The 19,259-nt window shown below is 39.6% G+C and overlaps 2 protein-coding genes across 2 annotated transcripts; one reads left to right on the top strand and one right to left on the bottom strand.

Annotated features, from left to right (window-relative positions):
• Window positions 1–677: 677 nt before the first annotated feature.
• LOC146384921 (uncharacterized) lies at window positions 678–12,777 on the bottom strand. Its single transcript, XM_084930387.1, has 5 exons — window positions 12,152–12,777; window positions 7,715–7,875; window positions 7,530–7,623; window positions 4,466–6,825; window positions 678–4,283 (listed from the first exon to the last, which is right to left on the bottom strand). The coding sequence occupies exons 1-5, from the start codon at window positions 12,420–12,422 to the stop codon at window positions 2,271–2,273; spliced, it is 4,899 nt and encodes a 1,632-aa protein (XP_084786513.1). The 5' UTR covers window positions 12,423–12,777; the 3' UTR covers window positions 678–2,270.
• Window positions 12,778–13,364: 587 nt separating this feature from the next.
• Window positions 13,365–19,238, top strand: LOC146384922 (uncharacterized). Its single transcript, XM_084930390.1, has 4 exons — window positions 13,365–14,349; window positions 15,364–15,497; window positions 15,959–16,055; window positions 16,206–19,238. Exons 1-4 carry the CDS (start codon window positions 14,085–14,087, stop codon window positions 17,372–17,374), a joined length of 1,665 nt encoding a protein of 554 aa, XP_084786516.1. The 5' UTR covers window positions 13,365–14,084; the 3' UTR covers window positions 17,375–19,238.
• Window positions 19,239–19,259: the final 21 nt, after the last annotated feature.

A 19,259-nucleotide genomic window follows, 5' to 3' on the forward strand; every position in this document is an offset into this window, starting at 1 on the left:
ATTCACACACTGGTGATGGCAAGTTACATTGTAGCCACAGCTGCCCTGGGGCGCACTGACAGAGGCGAGGCTGCCGGACACTGGCGCCACCGGGTCCTCTGACCACCACCAGTAGGCAACGGGTGAAGTGTCTTGCCCAAGGACACAACGACCGAGACTGTTGGAGCTGGGGCTCAAACCGGCAACCTTCCGATTATCAGACAAACTGCCAACTATTGAGCCACGATCGTCCTAAGCTAATGATAGTTATATAAGAGCAGATGCATGCTGGTGCAATAAGCTGCACGTTTTATGTCCAATGAATGCATGATGTAATTAGTCGACGAATTGCAAAAATAATTGGTGACTAGTCGACTGTCAAAATAATCATTTGTGGCAGCCCTGATCCAGAGCACCCCACTCAACCCCCACACCTTTCTCGCCTCCATTGCCACTATGTGCCCCCTCATATATGCCTGTCTAGAAACGGCCCTGAGTGCAGTGTGGACTTTTGAAAAATGGTGGTCATAATGTGAAGAACAAACAGTGCAAGATCTTTTGTGTATTACTCCCACTGGAGAATATTGGTTTGCATTAGTTGATTTGAAACCATACAGCATAAAGTCAAAGTCATCATTAAACTCCAGGACTGCAAAGCTATTACTTGTGCTACACATTTTTAAATGATCACAAAATAATTTTATAAACAAAATGTTTATTTACATTTCTTTCATTTTAACAGCCAGTACGAACAAACTATGCAACTTGACTTGACAAAAATCAAATCAATGTAAATTCACAGTATGTACAATGAGGTTTAGGGCTGTAAAAGAATGTGTTAATATTGTGTTTGATATTTTTGGGAAAGTTAGCTTTTCAAACATATCTGAGAAAAATTAGACATTTACACCAAAGCAAAGACATCTTTTTTTTTAATACAGCACAATGTTGAACAGAATGAAAATATGTTTAAAAATAAAAAAAGATTCACTTTTAGTCCTCCCTGAATGAGGTGGTTAATTACTGTGCAAGTAATACAATTAGACTTCATTGCCATTTAGACATCAGTAATGACGTGGCATACTGACAGAAATTGATAGATGGGTAATGGAAATTAGATCGTATTTTCAGTCTCAATTTAATTAAGACATATTTTAACCTTAGTGCATATTTCAAAATCCAACATCCAAATTCCAACACTGGTCACAAGATGTGCTTTCCAGCGTTATTGTGGAAAGTTTATCAAATACTTCTTTTTTAATAATAGGCAAGTGCTTCAATTTTTGTAACTGTATACATGAAAACAACATCGATAAATTACCAATTAAAAAACTAACAAAACATCTGTTTTTAATGTGTTCAGTTGACAATATTTAAAAACGAATGCAAGTGTATTATGGCGAACTCATTACAAAATGAGAAAAGAAAAAGATGACAGCTTGAAAATGCCACTAGGACACTAAAGTCCATGTCCAAAACAAAAGCATTATGTATGCCACAAAGGCTTACTTGAGTTGAAGCCAAATTTACCTTAACAATTTTCCCTAAACTAACTCAGGTACAACATTCGGGAAGAAATACCATGCCAAACTGGGGTTATGCTCTCACACATCTTGTGACATCACCTACTGAATCAAAAAGTATGAGAAAAGGATACCTGCATATTCTGACAAACCAACTTAAATTTAAAGATGTATATTTCTGAAAAACCTCAATCTCCATCTATATTACACTTTACTTTGCAGAGAGCACACAGTGCCATACAGAACATTGTAAAAAGAAAAAAAAATAAAGTTCAACACTCTGGAAAGTTTCCTCATCTGCTTGCTAGTGAGGAGGAACAAAAGTGTAGCTAGTATAAAGAACAACTGTCACTAATCATTATGTTGCATCACTTTAAAGTACAATTTGTGATTTTGGGGAGATTTACTTGTCTAGCCTGTCTATATTGCATCGTTTTTATTTTCAACAGTACCAAGTGGCATGCATGTTCGTCTGTTGGCTTTAGTTAAGTTGCTTCCGTTCTTTAAGACAGATGGATGGATTTCCAACAAAGCAGCAAATGAGTACAAATTCCCAAACTCTCGAACCATTCTACAAAGATACAAAATAATTATCTCAAAAAGGCAAAATAAGTAAATTCTCCATTTGCATATAAATTCCATTATAAAAACCAAACAAACAAAAACCCGCTCCACAGCATGCATTTTCTGAATTACAAGAATGTATATTTCCTATTTCAAAGCATACCATTGTTCCAAGGTGAACATGGTTTCTTACATGTCCATCTCTCACGAACCACCATGTACATTTTTAACATGTTTTTTTAGGTGACCCGTCTGCGTGAATTTCTTTGGACAGTGTGGACAGGCATGTGGTTTCTCCCCTGTATGGGTGTATTTGTGCCTTTTAAGGTTATTGTAGTCTAAAAATCCTTTTCCACAGAATGGACACCAGTGTCTTTTCTCTCCATTATGCCATCGCAAATGCACATTCAGTTCTACTCTTCTTATGAATTTCCTTTCACAGAGGGTACACTGAAATGGTTTCTCTCCAGTGTGGATCCTAATATGTACTTCTACGTCTCGTTTTGTGAAGAATCCTTTTTTGCAGATCTGGCAAATGAAAGGTCTTATCCTGCCATGCACCATTTGTATGTGTTTTGTAAGGCCAAAGCGGTAGACAAATCCCTTCCCGCAATGCTGGCAGATATGTATCCGACCATTACGGTGCACCCGGCCGTGGCGTTTAAAGCTCTTCGAGTCTGGGAAATTCTTCCCACAGAATGTGCATGAGAAGGGCCTGTGTCCCGTATGAAGACTAACGTGGCTCTCCAGTGCAGCACTGCTGCTAAGAATTCGACCACATTCCCCACACTGGTTCCTTAGCAGATGCCTACCTATGACTGACAAAGGCTGTAGAGGTGATACAATTGGTGACATAACAAATTTGGGTTGGGGTGAATCAGGGGAGCCACTGGGGTTTTGATTATCAGATCCCGTCTCCGTCTTTACGTTTAACAAAGACGACTCCTTTTCCCCAGGTAGAGCCATTTCACTTTCTGTCATGACAGGAGGTATCCACACTTTAGCTCGACATTTTTTCCCAACCCCACAGTTGGTCCGACTCTCTGATAACCGACTTTTTGCCAATTTAGATTTGTTAGACTTTTTCATTGAAGCAATTTTTTTAGCTTTTGCTGCTTTAGCTAACTTCATAGCATTAACAACTTTAAAACCCCTTTTAGGACCAGTAACATCTTGGATTAGTCTGGGCTTCTTAGCAGGTGTAGATTCCTCAGTCCTTGTAGGACTGATGCAATTTTTAGCTATTGTAGGGGACTTGACACTTGGGGAACAAGTTTCACCTGTATTTCTTCTAGTAATAGCGCCACCTGTGGTTATACCAAAAGATCTTAATTCCCTTTTAATCCTTTTTGTCCTTGAGTCATCCTTGCTGAAAAGTGAACTCCTACGGATGCCAGGCTGCCTCAAACTAGGTGTTCTTGGACTAACAGAAGGCAAGTCAGTCTTTTTAGGACTAGTGCTTCCTCTGGTTGACATTACAAGGCTTACAGAACTTGATTTTTCATTTATAGGGGTTCTATCATTGTTAGTCATTTTGGGGCTACCACTTTCTTTAGTTGAGCTAGGACTTTTAGAACTCAAAGAACCTTTTCTACCTGAAGGCGACCTCTTCGGACTTAAAGAACTGGATTTTTTATATCTAGGACTATCCCTACCCAAAGACCTCCTAGGAGTCACTGAAGTAATTTCAGGACTAGCAATTTCTTCATTTAAATTACCCTCTCTAGGACTCACAGATGTGGATTTTTTATTATCTGTGCCTAAACCATCTCTATGTGTACTGTCCGCCTTAGGAGTCACGGTGGTGGAATCACTGTTAGCCCTGCTCTTCTTAGAAGTTGGCTCATTATCAATCATCTTGGGTAAATCACCACCATTACACAGTACAGATCTTACAGGACTGATGGAAGATGGGGCATTATTAATTAGAGCTGTATTATCTTTAACCACATCTCTCCTTCCAAGGCAAACAGGACTGGTTTCCTTAGTTGACTTTTCACCGTTAAGACTGCCATTCTCTATTCCAAGTTTCTTAGAGATGAGAGTGGTAGTCTCACTTTCTGAATTCCGTTCCAGACTTTTTTCAGTTCTTTTAACTTGCAAGTGAGTTTTCAGATGACTCCGCAGCCGAACGACCAAGGAGTTTTTCTGTAAGCTTTTCTTCTGTAAGCTTCTCTCCGTCAAAGAAGCTTTACCATTTGCAAAGTCAGAGTTGGCCTGTATCAAAATGGAAAGAAGAAACAAAACATAAATAAATAGGTACCACATTCTGTAGGGGTTCTAATTTAAAAAAAACAAACAAACAAAAAAAACCCCACAACAACAACATAACATGATGACTATCAATTTCAATGTGTAACCACAGAAATTATGACCCCCATGTACTGAATAGCATTTACCTGTTTTTCTGGATCTTGAACGATCGGTGAAACTGCCAGTTGTGCCAAGAACTGTGCTTTAGTCATCTGTAAGTGAGGGTCAGATGCCTCTCTGGACATGGAGGTAAGCTGTATGATGGCAGATTCATTCTCCTGTACGTCACTGCTGTCCATATTAGGAATGGGTTCAACAGATGTGGCTGATGTAGATGGCTGCAAATCTTCACCGACAGTTGCCTCTCTCATGACAGTGAATGTTTCAGATGACAGTTGAGCCCGCTCATGATTATTTGAATCTTCTGACTTCTGAGGTGTATTTAGAGTCACAGGACTAAGCATTTCGGTTACATCTAAACTACTGCTTGAAGATGAATCTAGCTTCTCTGAGATTGCTGGTTTTGAAGACATCTCTTGCATAGTACCTTCAGAAAATCCCTTTAAACGCAGTTTCGATACCAAAACAGATTCGTTGGGGGATACTGAAAATGGAAGTTTGGTTAATCTGACCACAGGAGTGAGCTTCCTATCAACAGTCGGCTGTGATGCTGGTATTATCTTAACTGACTGTTCTAAACTGGTTTCTGTAGGAGTGCTTATCACTTCAGAAACAGAGGCAGTTTGTTCAGGAGATTCAGGGCTGTCGGTTGTGTTTTCACTTTGAGAGAATGCTGTGTCATCGGAAGCTGAAACACTTAACTCCTGTGAAGCTGCAGTCGACTGTGTAGATGTCAATGTGACAGGAACATCACGAGGCATTGCTGCTTCTTGCGTTGCTTTCACAACTATTGTCTGTGGCGGATGTTTACTTGGTGCCACTGCTGCCAACCGTATTGGAACTATGATTGTTATTTTTTTGTGTGGTGGACCACCTGTTTGCTGATTTTCTGATGGTTTAGTCAACTGTGAAACTGGGACTAATGTCATGGAGGTAGTATTTGTTTGTTGAGGAAGACAGAAAAGTGAAGGCGTTTCCAGAGGCAACCCTGCAACTCCAGAAGTTGCAAGTAAATTATTGTGTGTAGTCCTCGACTCTATAGAAGAAAGCTTTGTTGTAGACGATGCTATATTGTGAGATGGTCCTACTCTTGGCACAACAGTTATTATTTTAGGCCTAATTTTAGTCAGTTTTCTGGGTGCTACGGGGTGGGAAGATGGCAGGACAAAAGTTTGAGTAGCAGCATTTGATAAAACTTGCTGTTGTTGTGGTGTAACAAATGCTTTGAGGGTTTCATTGGCCTCTACACTTGACTGAGATTTTACAGTAAGATTCTGTGTCTGTGGTTTAGCTAGGATTTTGTCCACTGTTTGTAGGGTATCCACACAGGGAGCACAATGAGTCATAGGTGATGAAATTTTTTCGGAAGACGGAATAATATTTCCCATTGTTGACTGATTCATTGCTTCAACTAGCAGCATTGCATCCTGAAGTGTTGCAGAAGTGCGACGTTCCTTGTGCTGACCGGGTGTCAGTTGTGGTGAGTCCAATGGAGGAGAGTTCAATGTTTTCTTTGCAGATAAAACTTCAATGGATGGAGCCTCAACTGCCTCTTTCTCTACACCCGTGGGAAGCTGCTGAGTTTCAGGGTCTACTGGCTTTTCAGAAGAACTGCTACTCAAAGACAAAACTGAAGCAGGCAGAGAACCAGCCTTTCTATTGTCCATGTTTTTCAAATCAGTGCTTGCCATCTCCTGTACAGATGGATTGGCAGTAGATGAAGTCTCTTTCGACTGAATCCCAGATGATCTTGGAGAGGCAAAAGCAGGAATCTTCACTGCATCTACTGCAGTGGATTTGTAAACTATTTCTGAAGGTGTGTTCAACTGTTCCTGGCATTTTAAGGCATCAAAAGATGATGACACAAGTGCTTCTTTTGGTTTAATTTTCTTTGGTGGCCGTCCTCTTCTACGCCGTACTGACACATTAGTTTTGGAAGTAGCTTCATCTTCTGCCAAGCTGTTTTTTAATTCTTCACAAATAACTTCTTTGTTGACCAATATGGACCCCCCTAACTGTTCATCTGCACAGTGCACATGTGCAGATGGCTTAACAGTAATAGCAGTTTGTTCATTTTCTACCGTTTCACCATCTCTTTGACATTGCTGAAGAACCTGTGTCTCTACTTCTGATGTCTCCTGATCAACTTCAGACTCTTCTTTGATATTGTCCGTCATTGCAGCAAGTGAAATAACTAGTGAATGTTCTGAATCAGTGGTCTGGCTCTGCGTTCCCTCTGAACGGCTACTCTCTCCCATACAGGATACCTCCCGGACCATTTTGGTCTCTTCATCTTTTCGAGCTGATGTAGTTTCTTCTGTTGAATCTTCCTGGTTAATAAGCATCCCTTCATTTTCAGTTCCATTTAAAGAGACGTGTAAAGAACCTAGGCACCACAGTGATAAAGATGTCAGAAGAAACATAAGAGGAAAAAGTTACTAAGGCAGAGAAAACTCTGGAACAATGAAACTTTAGTTAGACATTTTTTCTTTTCCCCTTAACATTACATGGTCCATACAATTATTTTAAAGGGAACTGTTTATTTTATTTTTTTAAATATGTGCTAAGTCCTGTTTTGATTCGGCACTCATCATATAATACCACTGGGAAATGCTGCACACACAACCTGTTTACTGGTGAATAATCTTCCACTGTTATTTTGGATGTTTAAACTCTGCCAACCATTTAGCCTCAACCCTTTCTACCTTGCACTTTCCCTACTGACTGCTATTGTGTTGTCGTCAAGCTGCTTCCCAAATGAGGTTTCATCTCCTGGCTAGACATACACAAAAATTAAACTGTAGCTAAGGATGGCAGTTGCTGTTGTGCTCTAACACAATCTGCAGCAGGTGGGGAAGACCTGCACTACGGTTTCAAACAGCTCTCTCAGACAACAGAGGTAGGGTTCATACACAGAGGCAGAATCTCAGTGAAGTAGCAGTTGATTATGACATTCAGTTAACTAAACACATTTGACCATCACAAGATAATTGGGAAATAATACATTTGCTGATGAGCAAATTCAAAATGCCATTATTTAATTCTTACAATTCTTTCTTTATTCCAAAACCATCAGTTTAAATTCCTCACCTGAAACATTACTAAGGGCTTGTTCAGAGGCCACTGCAGACTCAACTTCCTCTTCTTTTAACTCAGACTGTAGAGAAGTATCACTGTATGATTCCTGTAGGAGGAGGACAAAAATGTAGGTTTTGAGAAGGTGCAAAAAAATCAGAACATTTTATTTTTTTAATGCTGCTATGGTACACACAAACCTCCTGTTTGACAAGTATAAATGTCATCTGAGAATTTCCTCCCTGCTCCTGCAAACCATATCCAAACCTCTCACCAGCATGTAACATTTGTTGGTTTTTTAATGATGACTGCCCCAGTGGCTGACATTGCTCGACCAACACTGTGCGGAAGGAGACAATATCTGTAAAGAGAAACATGCAAACACACAAAGAAAAAACAGAATAACTAATTGTTCAAGAATACAGAGTTCAGAAGAGAGTTGAGTACAGCGACAAGTTCCAGGGGAGTAATGAACTAGTTTTATTGCACCAGCAGAAAAAAGTGAAGACCGCAATGCCACCGCTTTGAACTGGAGCTGGCAGTGGCAGACCTTGCAATTCTCTGGAGATCAGCTGCAAGCTGGAAGGCCACTCTAACCAGAAGTGGAAACAGGTATAGAGCTAGTGCTGCTATACTATGCTCACAAAGGCTGGAGAACAGAGAATACAGTAGCCACCTGGAGTCCACTGGACTCCAGGTGGCTACTGTATTCTTCAACTCCACTGGAGTTGAAGTCTTGAGCTCACTATGGAGAAAATTGTGTGCACATTAGGGCTGCCATGATTAGTCGACTAGTCACAATTACGTCGACTATCAAAATCGTTGACGACTAATTTAATAGTTGACTCGTCGTTTGAAGCTTTGTAAGATCCCAAAAGACGCAGGAATAAGTAGTAGGATTTAAGAGTGTAATAACGTACTGAAACAGAAGATGGCAGCACTGCATGTACAAGGATGCCAGCTGCCGTTAAACCCCAAAGAAGAAGAAACTGTGTCCAGTATCATAGTTGTGTCCAAATTCAGGAACTTTTGCTACTCTGGTTAAACATGATATACAAGTCACTTAGATACCTTAAATATTTTATTTTTTGGCTTTTTTCAGTATTTTATTTGTTCCTGAGCAAATCTGTTTGGCTGAGATTAAAGCTATAGTTTTTACACAGCTGAATAAACGTCAAGCAGACAACTGATTATCAGTTATTATCAAGTGTCAGATGCTCGAGAATATACTATCATCTTGTCTTTATTTTTAGTTAGCACATACCTTAAACACTTAAAGCTGTAAGCTAATGATAGTTATATAAAAGCAGATGCATGCTGGTGCAATACGCTGTACGTTTTACGTCCAATGGACGCATGATCTGATTAGTCGACTAATCGCAAAAATAATCGGTGACTAGTCGGCTATTAAAATAATCGTTTGTGGCAGCCCTATTGCACATATATTCACACCCCGGACCACTGTCAAGAGGCCAGGTCCACTGAAAAGACCGCTTTACTCTGTGTTTTGAAGTTCTGGCTACTGGTGGGTGTCTGCATAACTTACCCATGTCTTACCCTATCAAGCTTTGTTTTTACTCCTAAGTAAGGATAAAAATTTAATTTTGGCTTAAGTATTATTTTCTACTAAGAAAAGCATATTAAAGTTATAAATAAATGTGGTCCTAAGTTTGCCAACGAGCTCAAACTGCCCCACTGACCTCCTGAGCCAGTATGAAAGCGATCGTGATACGGCTTCAGCGCCGGAATCAAACCATGAAATTATCCCTGCTGTGGCCTTTACTTGAGATTTGGATGAAACCAGAATCTCCATTTCTTTCTTCTCTTGTTTAGAAGCATCAGGACCAGCTCATCATAACTTGATGTCGACTTCATTTTCTTTTCTTTTTTTTTACCAGTGCATTATTTGAGCATGATTCTTTTGCAAAAATGCAACGCGTTATATTTATTTAAATCTGCCTGTCTAATATGCAAAGTTATACACCGTCTGGTGCTTCCACCAGTGAGTGATTGTATTAAACAAAAGTCTAGCAGTATTGCTGGGTCTCGACTGACTCGAGCCACTGTTAGAGGTGATTGTGAATTGGCATTTAGACGGACCACCTTTTGGTCTGTCTAAATGAGTGAGCTTCTGGAATAGCCTTCCACTGTCAGTGAGGGAAAGTAAAAGTATTAAGAGTCACTTAAAAGGGTGAATGAGGGACACACAAACATGTGATCATGTTTAATAATCATGCTTTATATTGGACGTGAAAAAGAGTGTATTAAAAAAAAAGGGAACCAACTATTAGTGTAATGGGTCAGCGCAATATCAGGACAGTCAGGCCATGTGCAATACTGGAGTTTGTGCAATATAACTGATAGGGCTGTTCGATATAACGATATATATCGGATGACGATATAAAAACGTCTATCGTTTTATTTTACGCTATCGTTTGTTTCGTGGTGTCGCAAAATAAGCTGTTTACGGCAATTTTTTTCATTGTTTTGATGGTCACTGTAGTGGCTATATTAATTTCTTAAAGTTCTATCTTTCTCTTATATTTTATATAACCACACTACGGACGCACAAGCGCCTGTTTTTATGCATTGTGGTTAGCAACAACGACGGTAACACCATCGCGTGTCCGCTTGTTTATGCTCCACATAAACCTTTCACAATAAAGCTCAAGATCCTGTTGAGACTTTTCGAAATAAACTGAATCACGTGAACGAGCAGATTATTTACGGATGAAAAGTAAAAAAGAGCCGCCAGGTGCTAAAAAATAAACTTTAGACTCAAACGTTAGAACAGGCTTTTCCCCGCAGCACGCTGTGTAATAAATGCTCACAAAGAAAACAGCGGCCGTTACAACTTATGTCTAAAAATGTATCGTTTCATGCATCGGTTAAAACACTCGACTCCAGCTACATGACGCGCAGCTGGAAACACTTCCCGCAAGTCGAGCTGCCCGAGATTCATAGAATTTACAGAAAATGTTACATTTTTGTGATTTATATCGTTATCGGGACGATAGAATTCTTATATCGGGATATGAGATTTTGGTCATATCGCACAGCCCTAATAACTGATGTGTTTCCGTTATTGTCATCTATACTGTCCTCTGTGTCCACTCTTCTTGTCATTGTTTGTTCTAATATAATGTGATCACTGTTTTTGTCCTTGTCACATGATCTGTAAATAGTGTCTCTGTATGTTTTTACTAACTTCTGTTTAACTCCAACCTGCCAGAGGGTCTGCAGATGAAAATCAGCCCAATGGTATAATCTGGCATATTTACATTTATTAAAATGTTCATTAATCTGTATTGCCCTTCTACAGAAGTGTCTAAACAAGTTTGCATTCATAGTTTCATATCTTTCTTTCGCAACACAGTCATTATGTATAGACCTTAATACTGTTGTTGCAGATTCAAATCTGGGACTTCCAGACGCACTGCTATAATGACCCCACGCACACTAGGTGGAACTCAATTATAACAGAAAATGGCAGTAACCGAGTAGAGTCGAGTCACGTTGAGTAGCTACTAGTGAGAAAGGGTTCTAATTTCTGCAAAACATTCTAACAACAACAGAGAGGCAGCAATTCGCTTAAACAATTGTTTGGTTAATACTTCGTCTTAATCATCTCCTCTAAAGGAAAAAAACATTCTGATGTTTTGAAAGTACAGTTGTTATCAGAATGCTCTTTAAATACTACATTAGGGTACACAAAAACATCTGTGATACAAGTTTATGGACCTTTGTATTCTAGTTTCTGTTTCAGAATTATTACACAACTTATCAATATCTAAATACAAGTGTGGAATAAAGCTATACATTGATAAGATTTCAGTTCAGTTTAATTTTTTTTTTTAAATACACGTCTTAGTGGTTTTGCCTGGCACTATGCCAGTGCCATTAGAAGACTGCAGTTCGTTATCAGCCCCCTCATTCGCACCTCACCAGCTTCCTGTGTGGGAAAACCTTAGTACCATTGAGTGTGAACGTAGTTACAAACAGAATACGAAACAGGTTTGCATGTGACATGGGTGTCCACGACCAGGATGCTGACGTAAAAAATTTGTAATGTGTAACGGTCTGTAAACTACAGCAGAACGAACAAAAAGAAATATACTCGGGGGCATAAAGAACTGATTGGCCAATTTAGAAGAGGTTCTGGCTTCCTTTAGCTAATCCTAATTGTATTTTATAGATAAAAACCAATATAAAGATAGAAGTGGTGAGTCTGAGCTGTAAAGGAGCAGTCAATTTAGCTCAAATCAGTTATACCAATGCTCGATTTCATTTGAATAATTATGGAGCATCTGTTCCGTTCCTTATATATATATATATATATATATATGTAAAACGTTTTAGAGCTCTATGTAGCCATAAAGAGACGATTTTTTGAAGTTTGGACCAACGTTCACTGTCCTCTAAAAATGGAGAAACTAGTATGGTTTCCCTCCCATTTTGGATCCCACGCTCAAGATGACTATGCTGAGAAGCAAGCATTAACAACTATGATGTTCAGTGTGTTCCAGATAACATGAATACACGTAAAATGTTAGCTAAACACAACACATACCATCATAAGCCAGTTATAACTGTTAATATTAGTTAGCTCGGGGTGGCTAACATGCTGTGCAACTCACCACACTGCACGGCTGTGTCGCATTTCTCGAAGTCGTTGCTTTGCCCAGGAAGAGGCTGTTTTTCTCTTTGATAACTGCCCGATTGGCTTTTCGCGTTCTCAAACTGGCTGCATTTTGTTCTGAGGTCCTCATTCTCCTTCTTGATTCTGCATATTTCTGCCTTCAGCTCGTCAACCATAGTTTCGTAAAGTTTCGTGGTTTCTGCAACAGCGCTCTTCAGCATGCTCTCCATGAAAGAGGCATACTTCGTCTGAAAATCGTCCGAAGACATCTTGGTATGTCGTACTGTACTTCCTGGATACAGATACGAGCCCACCTGAAAGAGTGTCTTTACTCTGGCGTTTTTTTAAAGGCACGCCGTCAGAAGCTCCGCCAACATGGCTTCTTCACATGGACGGACGGACGGACGGACGGACGCGGTCTCTGCTTTGTGTGACGCACATTGGATGACTGACTTACGCAAGCATCCGGTGTTTCACTTCAAGCCAAACTTTGCTTTTTGAAGAAGTTCAGTCAGTAAACAAAAAATAAACTAGGAAATCTGTCGGCGCCGAATTATTATTACTACCGTCGTATAATCCCACACAACACCAAGAGACCTCAATCTTTTCGTTGCAGCTGAGATTATGCTTTCTTGTTCGTCGATTTTACTTTAACCGCAGTTGGTAAACAGCTTTTAAGAGCATTACCGCCACCGTCTGGATTGGAGGATTAATCGGAACTTTACGATATCCGGGGTGTCGAACTTGTTTTAGTTCATGCATAACTTTAATTTATTCCATGTGCTTTTTTATTTACTTTTATTTATTGATTAACCGACTTTTACTTACTCCTCTTCCTCCAAAAGTGAATGAACTGATCTTTAAAATCGTAAAGAATATTTTCCAAATAAGTCATTACTTAGACTCCATCTCATCGTATCTGTAGCATCCTCTTCTGTCACACACAGCCTCTGCATGTCCTCTTTGACTAGTTTAAGGAACCATCTCTGTAGTTACTATCGCTCGTTTTGACATTAATAAAATTATTTATTAATGACTGCACTGCAATTTTCAAATTTTGCCTTTCATCAAGCCAAACTGAACCCTTTCATGGGCTGATTGTGCCCCACATAGCACGTGCTCATATGCTAAAACAGTTATCTTTCTAATCTACTTGTTGTCTAAAAAATGACACAAAAAGCACACACGTTACACGGAGAAAACACGTTTCACTTCCTGTCTCATAAGTGAAAGAGGTGAACTTTAAGATGCAAAATGGGATTTAACTGAAGCAACAAAAAGGTTTAATTTGGATGTGAAACTGTTTATTTATGGAACATTATCCTAATATGACAATACTACTTCACCCACTACTGTCATTTAGTGCTCTTTAAGCACGTTTCCCACTGGAACCAGTTCTCTTTTCTTTCTTCCGTAGCATGAAAATTGTTCCAATCGACGACCCGTATTTAGATACCGGAAGTGTCGTTGTTTACGGAATCGGGAGAAATGTCATAACGCAAGAGTAAAGCTAAGCTACTGAATTACTTTTTCTACTAAGCCTGAGTTCTAAATACACGATATGTAAAGAATGCGATCATTTATGTTAAAAATTTCAAGCGAGCTTATGTTTTTTTAAAATTAAATAGTGTCCAGAATCCGTTAAACATAAATCAGAACTAATGGAGCGAGCTAGTTGCAGCTAACGTTAGCATGACACTTTGTTTAAACAGCAGGGTTCATGAAAGCAACCAAGCTGTAAACTCGGACAACCGATACAACCCATAAATCATTAACTACACAAAAAGCACGTGTAAGAAACGGACACATCTACCTTAGAGACACCGACTTTAGCTGTAGCCAGTCAACAACAACAGGCTTTGAATTGCCAGTCATTTTTTTCTCCTCCTTTTTGGTTTATTAAAAAGACTTTAAGCCACAGCGCAGTTATAATGGCAGAGACTATACTAACTTTTCAGTCACAGCTTTCTGGCGTCATGGAGACGGTGTTCAAGGCTGCTATGTATGAGATCACCCGGTTGGTGGAGGACAGTTTTTTGGAAGAGGTAACGCGGTGCCGGGAGCAGGTTGAGTCCTTAAAGAGACGACTGAAGTGGTCGGAGACTCGTCGCAAAGAACGAGAGGGAGACTGGAGAGGGAGATGCATTGACTGTGGAAAAGTCGGGATATCCAGTGAGAACCAACCCAGAACTTCAGGTGGGTCTTTCTAGGGTTAGTCGTCCATGTTTTACCTGTATTTATTTTCTTAAGGCTAATGAAGAGTTAACCTTTCATTAGAATTAACATTACATTAACAATTCCATTACAAACAAAACTAGGTGTATAAATATTGCAAATATTTTAAGAAATGTGATTATTTAAGTATTTGGTGTTGGACTACACTACCTCAGGCCACAGCTGTATAAATGCAGCATACACAGAATACATTTTAAACACTTTGTGGTTGTTTTAAAATTTTGCCTGGAAATAAAGGTACTTCCAGTGCATAAACTTGCATTACATATTCTTTAATCTGCATTATTCACGCTGTGGTGCCTTACTTCTGCATATCTTACTTGTGTAACTAGTACTTATGAAGCCAGGTTGGAGAATTTGATCACAAATGAATAAACACTTTCTGGCTGCTTCATTAGTTACTCCAGTTCAGCTGTTCATTAACACAAATAATATTGAGCCAATCACATAGCAGCAACTCCATGCATTTAGGCATGCAGACATGGTCAAGACAACGTGCTTAAGTTCAAATCAAGCACCAGAATGCGGAAAAAAGTTAATTTAAAATACTTTTGAACTTTGTCTATACAACTTTGTAATATACTGCTCCATCTCTTCCCCCAAAGAAGAACTCTATAATTCTATTTCTTGTGGGTTTTAAGAGAAACATAATCATATGTTTCTTTTGACTATGTTCATAGCCACATATTCACATATTTCTCCTTTTGGCTTTTGGATTTGTAACCCTAAGTTAAACATACTTGGGAAAATAAACAGATTCTGATCACCCACTGTTAATTATGATTTTCACTAAACACCAAAAATTGTTTCCTTTTTTGCTGCTTAAAGAAGATTGCTAGAGCTCAGAGGCAATCTTCTTGACATTATATGACTCAACTGACCTTTGCCTTATTTTGTTTTCTAAATCTTTGAAATTCAAGAAAAGCAATGTTCTCTAATGGGAAAAAAATGAAAAAAAAAATCTATTATTTTCAGAGAAAAGCCTGAAACAGGAGACTGTGCTTCATGAAGAAATAAATAGTTCCCAGGGAGCTGATGGATGTACACTGAGCCATGAGAAGGAAGGAGAGGAAAAAATAGAGCCCCAAAGTGCCACAAAAGCAACGCAGGTATGATAGTTTTATTACATTATACAGCTTCATAAATTTACAAAACAAAAGTTGTGTATAAAATGTGTGTTTAAGCCACTTAGTCTCATATTATGGGGTATAGAGCCACTGCAGGGAGTGTGATAAACCAAGGAAACATTTTTGGTATGGGTAAACTGACGAAATGTGATTTTTTTTTTTTTTTTTTTGGGGTGGGGAGACATGTTCACTAATGCTCTCTTGGTGACCCATGCACCATGAAAATTGAATCATTTATATTGTTAAAAATTGTGGGGGTATGGGAACTGACTGTGCACATTACACAGCATCCACGTAATATTTTTAAGTATTTTAATTATTTTTTGTTTGAAAAACTCTTAAGCATTAAGCTAGATCTGCTTGCCAAAGTTAGGGTTCTACTTAAGGCAACTAAGGTAAAATCTGATGGATTAATGTTGCCTTTCCACTTTTCCTTTTTCCAGTCATCAGGTATTCAAGGCACTGGACTGTTCAAGGAAGAAGCTCTTCAGATCCCACCAGAAAATGATGAGTCGCAAGGGTGGCACATCAGCTTAGATGGTAAGTCTCTGTGCAAGTACATGCAGAAAATTTAACAAATTAATTTCTCGTTAATTTTTCAAGTGCTGTACAAATAGAGACAACACAATGTATGGTGTATATTGAATGCAGTGAGGCTATTTTAACTTTTTCTCACTACTCGTGTTTCAGAAGCAGATGTGTCAGCTCTTCCAGGACCCAGTAAATGTTTTAATGACCAAAAGATCCCAAAGTGCCAAGTAAATTGGGAAACTGGATTTGAGCAGAGAGCAGAATCAAACAATGATGGACACTCGGGTGAACCGACTGAACCTCTGTTCCCAAACAGGTACGGCATGGAAGACTTAGATGGCATTGACAAGTCTGGATATGGAGACACTGGAATGATAGACATAGGTAATTTTGATGGGATACATTCACCATCGCACCTGGGCAAAGATCTGAGTTATGTGGGCCATTATGATGAGGATGTGGAAGCACCAGAAGGAGCTGATCATCAAGCTTACCAAACAGGCACTCAGCGGAATAGAAAGGATCAGGAAGGTTCACCCTCAGGTTCCCCCTCTAGGACTAACATTGATGTAAGTGGAGAGTTCAGCTGTTTACTAATTAATGAGGAGGGGTATCTGCAGGACACAAATGTCTTGTACCCTGAACAAGTGTCCAGTGATTCAGGTAGTAGATTCAGCTTCCGCGGCCAGGGTATTCGCATTGGCCCTTCTCTAGACAGCACTGAGGATATGTATGAGCCTTCAGCTACGTACAGCGATACCTTAAACGTGGGACAACAGATGCAACATCAGGCAACAGTGAGAGGAGCAAGGAGATACACTTGTAACCAGTGCTCCATGTCCTTCCCGGATTCTGCTTCCCTCAAGGCTCACAAACACACACACAAAGGCACTGGACAAGGGCCCCCATACTCCTGCAACCAGTGTGGAAAGACCTTTACTCAAGCTTGTAACCTTAAAGTCCACCAAAGGACTCATTTAGGGCAAGGGGTTCACCTCTGCAGCCATTGTGGTAAAGGTTTTCCTTCATTTTCTGACCTAAAGGCACACAAATGTGGTCAAGTAGGGGACAAACCATATTGCTGCACAGTATGTGGGAATAAGTTCAGCCGTCTATGGAATCTTAAGTTGCACCAGAGAATTCACACACAGGAAAAACCTCATCGGTGTACCATGTGTGACAAGAGCTTCACAAGAGCAGACATATTGAAGGTTCACCAGCGTACCCACACAGGGGAAAGACCATACTGCTGCACTGTTTGCGGTCTCAGCTTCAAACGCCTGGATCATCTGAAATCTCATCAACGCAAGCACATGACAGATCTATAATTCCTTGGGAGAAGAAGTATCAAATTATTTAATATTATTTGTGCTATCTGAAGGTTTAAGTGAATATTTATATTAATGAGCCTGTGATGGATAGATAAGGTCTATCACATTCAGTTAAATAAGTCTCATTTGTAATCAGTTACTGCTGCATATTTTATACTCATTAAAAATATACTGCCTTGGAGTATAACTGAAAAACTTGACCAACAATATCTTTGTGATTACTCAGCTGATTGAAAATAAAACTGGCTTTAGATGCCATCGTCTGTTTATATTCTTGTTTCCTGAAGTTAGTTCTTGGCACATACTTCCTAATGACGTCACCCAGGTAATAATGGAGTAATGTTTGATTTTCACTGTTGCTTCCCAGCAAGAAGGTACTTAGTTCAATTCCACCATCAGCAGGGGTCTTTCTGTGTGGAGTTTGCATGTGTTTGCGTGGGTTCTACTCTAGTTTCCTTCCATAGTCCAAAGGCATGCAGATAGTGGAGATAGGTTAATTGGAAACTTTAAATTGCCCATGGCGTGAATGTGAGTCAGAATGGCTGTCTATGTCAGTGGTTCTCAAACATTCCCCACATGACACGCCCCCTCTAAACACAAGAAAGAAAGAAAAGCCTAGCTGCACAATGAATCCTTCAGTAATTTTTGCTTTAAACAAACAACTTTCATTTCAAACAACTATTTGTAACTTTTGTCACTACACTACTTCATTACTCTGCAACACTTCTTCAAAAAAGCAACCAGTTAAACAGAATTTGAACATTGCCAAACATGGAAAAATACAGTTCAGTCTTAGTCTTAAAATACTTTTTATTAAAAAAACAAACAAATCCAGAAACTTGTGAACAGAAATGAAGGGTATATATAATTTAGTGCGAGTTTTGTACTATTCACTTAGTGGCTGCAGTGAGCCTGTTTTTGACTGCAGAGCTGTGGTGGGACATGGTCTGTGGGGGAGGCGGACGCACCTGAGCGGCATCCCCAATCACGTCTCGCCGGCTTGAACTAGGTCCTGTTGTTGATGATGTGTGTAGGCTGTAGCCGAAAAGCTGCTGCATGTGTAAGTTGACAGCCACAATAAAGAAGTGTACTGAAAAGTGCAAACGCGGTCAGGTCTTTTGTGCCCCAATTCTGGGTTTGACCCGACCACATATTCGCAGTTTTCAGTACACTTCTTTATTGCGACTATCAACTTACACAAACGGCTGCAGCTTTTCAGCGGATGCGCATATTATTTATGTAACTGCCGCGAATTTCTTTGTACCGCCATAAAAGTGATCCTGATGTTAATCATTAGTTCCACATAACTTTTCTGCCAGGTAACTTGTGCCCCACCTGCCACACACTTTGAGAACCACTGGTCTATGTGCTAGCCCTGCGACAGACTGGCGACCTGTCCAGGGTGTACCCTGCCTCTTGCCTTTAGACAGCTGGGATAGGGCCCCCCCCCCCCGCTCGACCCAGGAAAGGCTAAGTCGAAGAGATGGATGGATATCTATGTGTACTTTGTTGTGTTTCTTGATCAATTCACCATCTGTGTGGAGCAAGAAATTATATAAACATCTGTAGTTTGTAGACTGAGCCTAGCATAAGTCTGACCTCAGCTTCTTCAAATGCTTTATTTGATGCTGTAAGATCTGGTATTGATTGGAAAAGTCAATAAGAGCTTCTAGAGTTACAAGAGTAAAGAGAAAAGGTTGACTCAGGAAAAACACAAGATGCAACAAGTGTGTGTGTGTGTGTTTTAACTTTTATTGTCTAAAGTTAGCTACTAAAGAGAATCCTGTATGACAAAATAAGATTTTTTTGTAAATGTTTGTATATAATAAAGAGCCATACAAATAAAACAATTGACAGCTGATAGATACAGACTCAAAGAAGA

The sequence above is a fragment of the Perissodus microlepis genome, chromosome 6 (assembly GCF_051167445.1).
Source record: "Perissodus microlepis isolate ML-2025 ecotype Zambia chromosome 6, ASM5116744v1, whole genome shotgun sequence".
Taxonomy (NCBI): Eukaryota; Metazoa; Chordata; class Actinopteri; order Cichliformes; family Cichlidae; genus Perissodus; species Perissodus microlepis.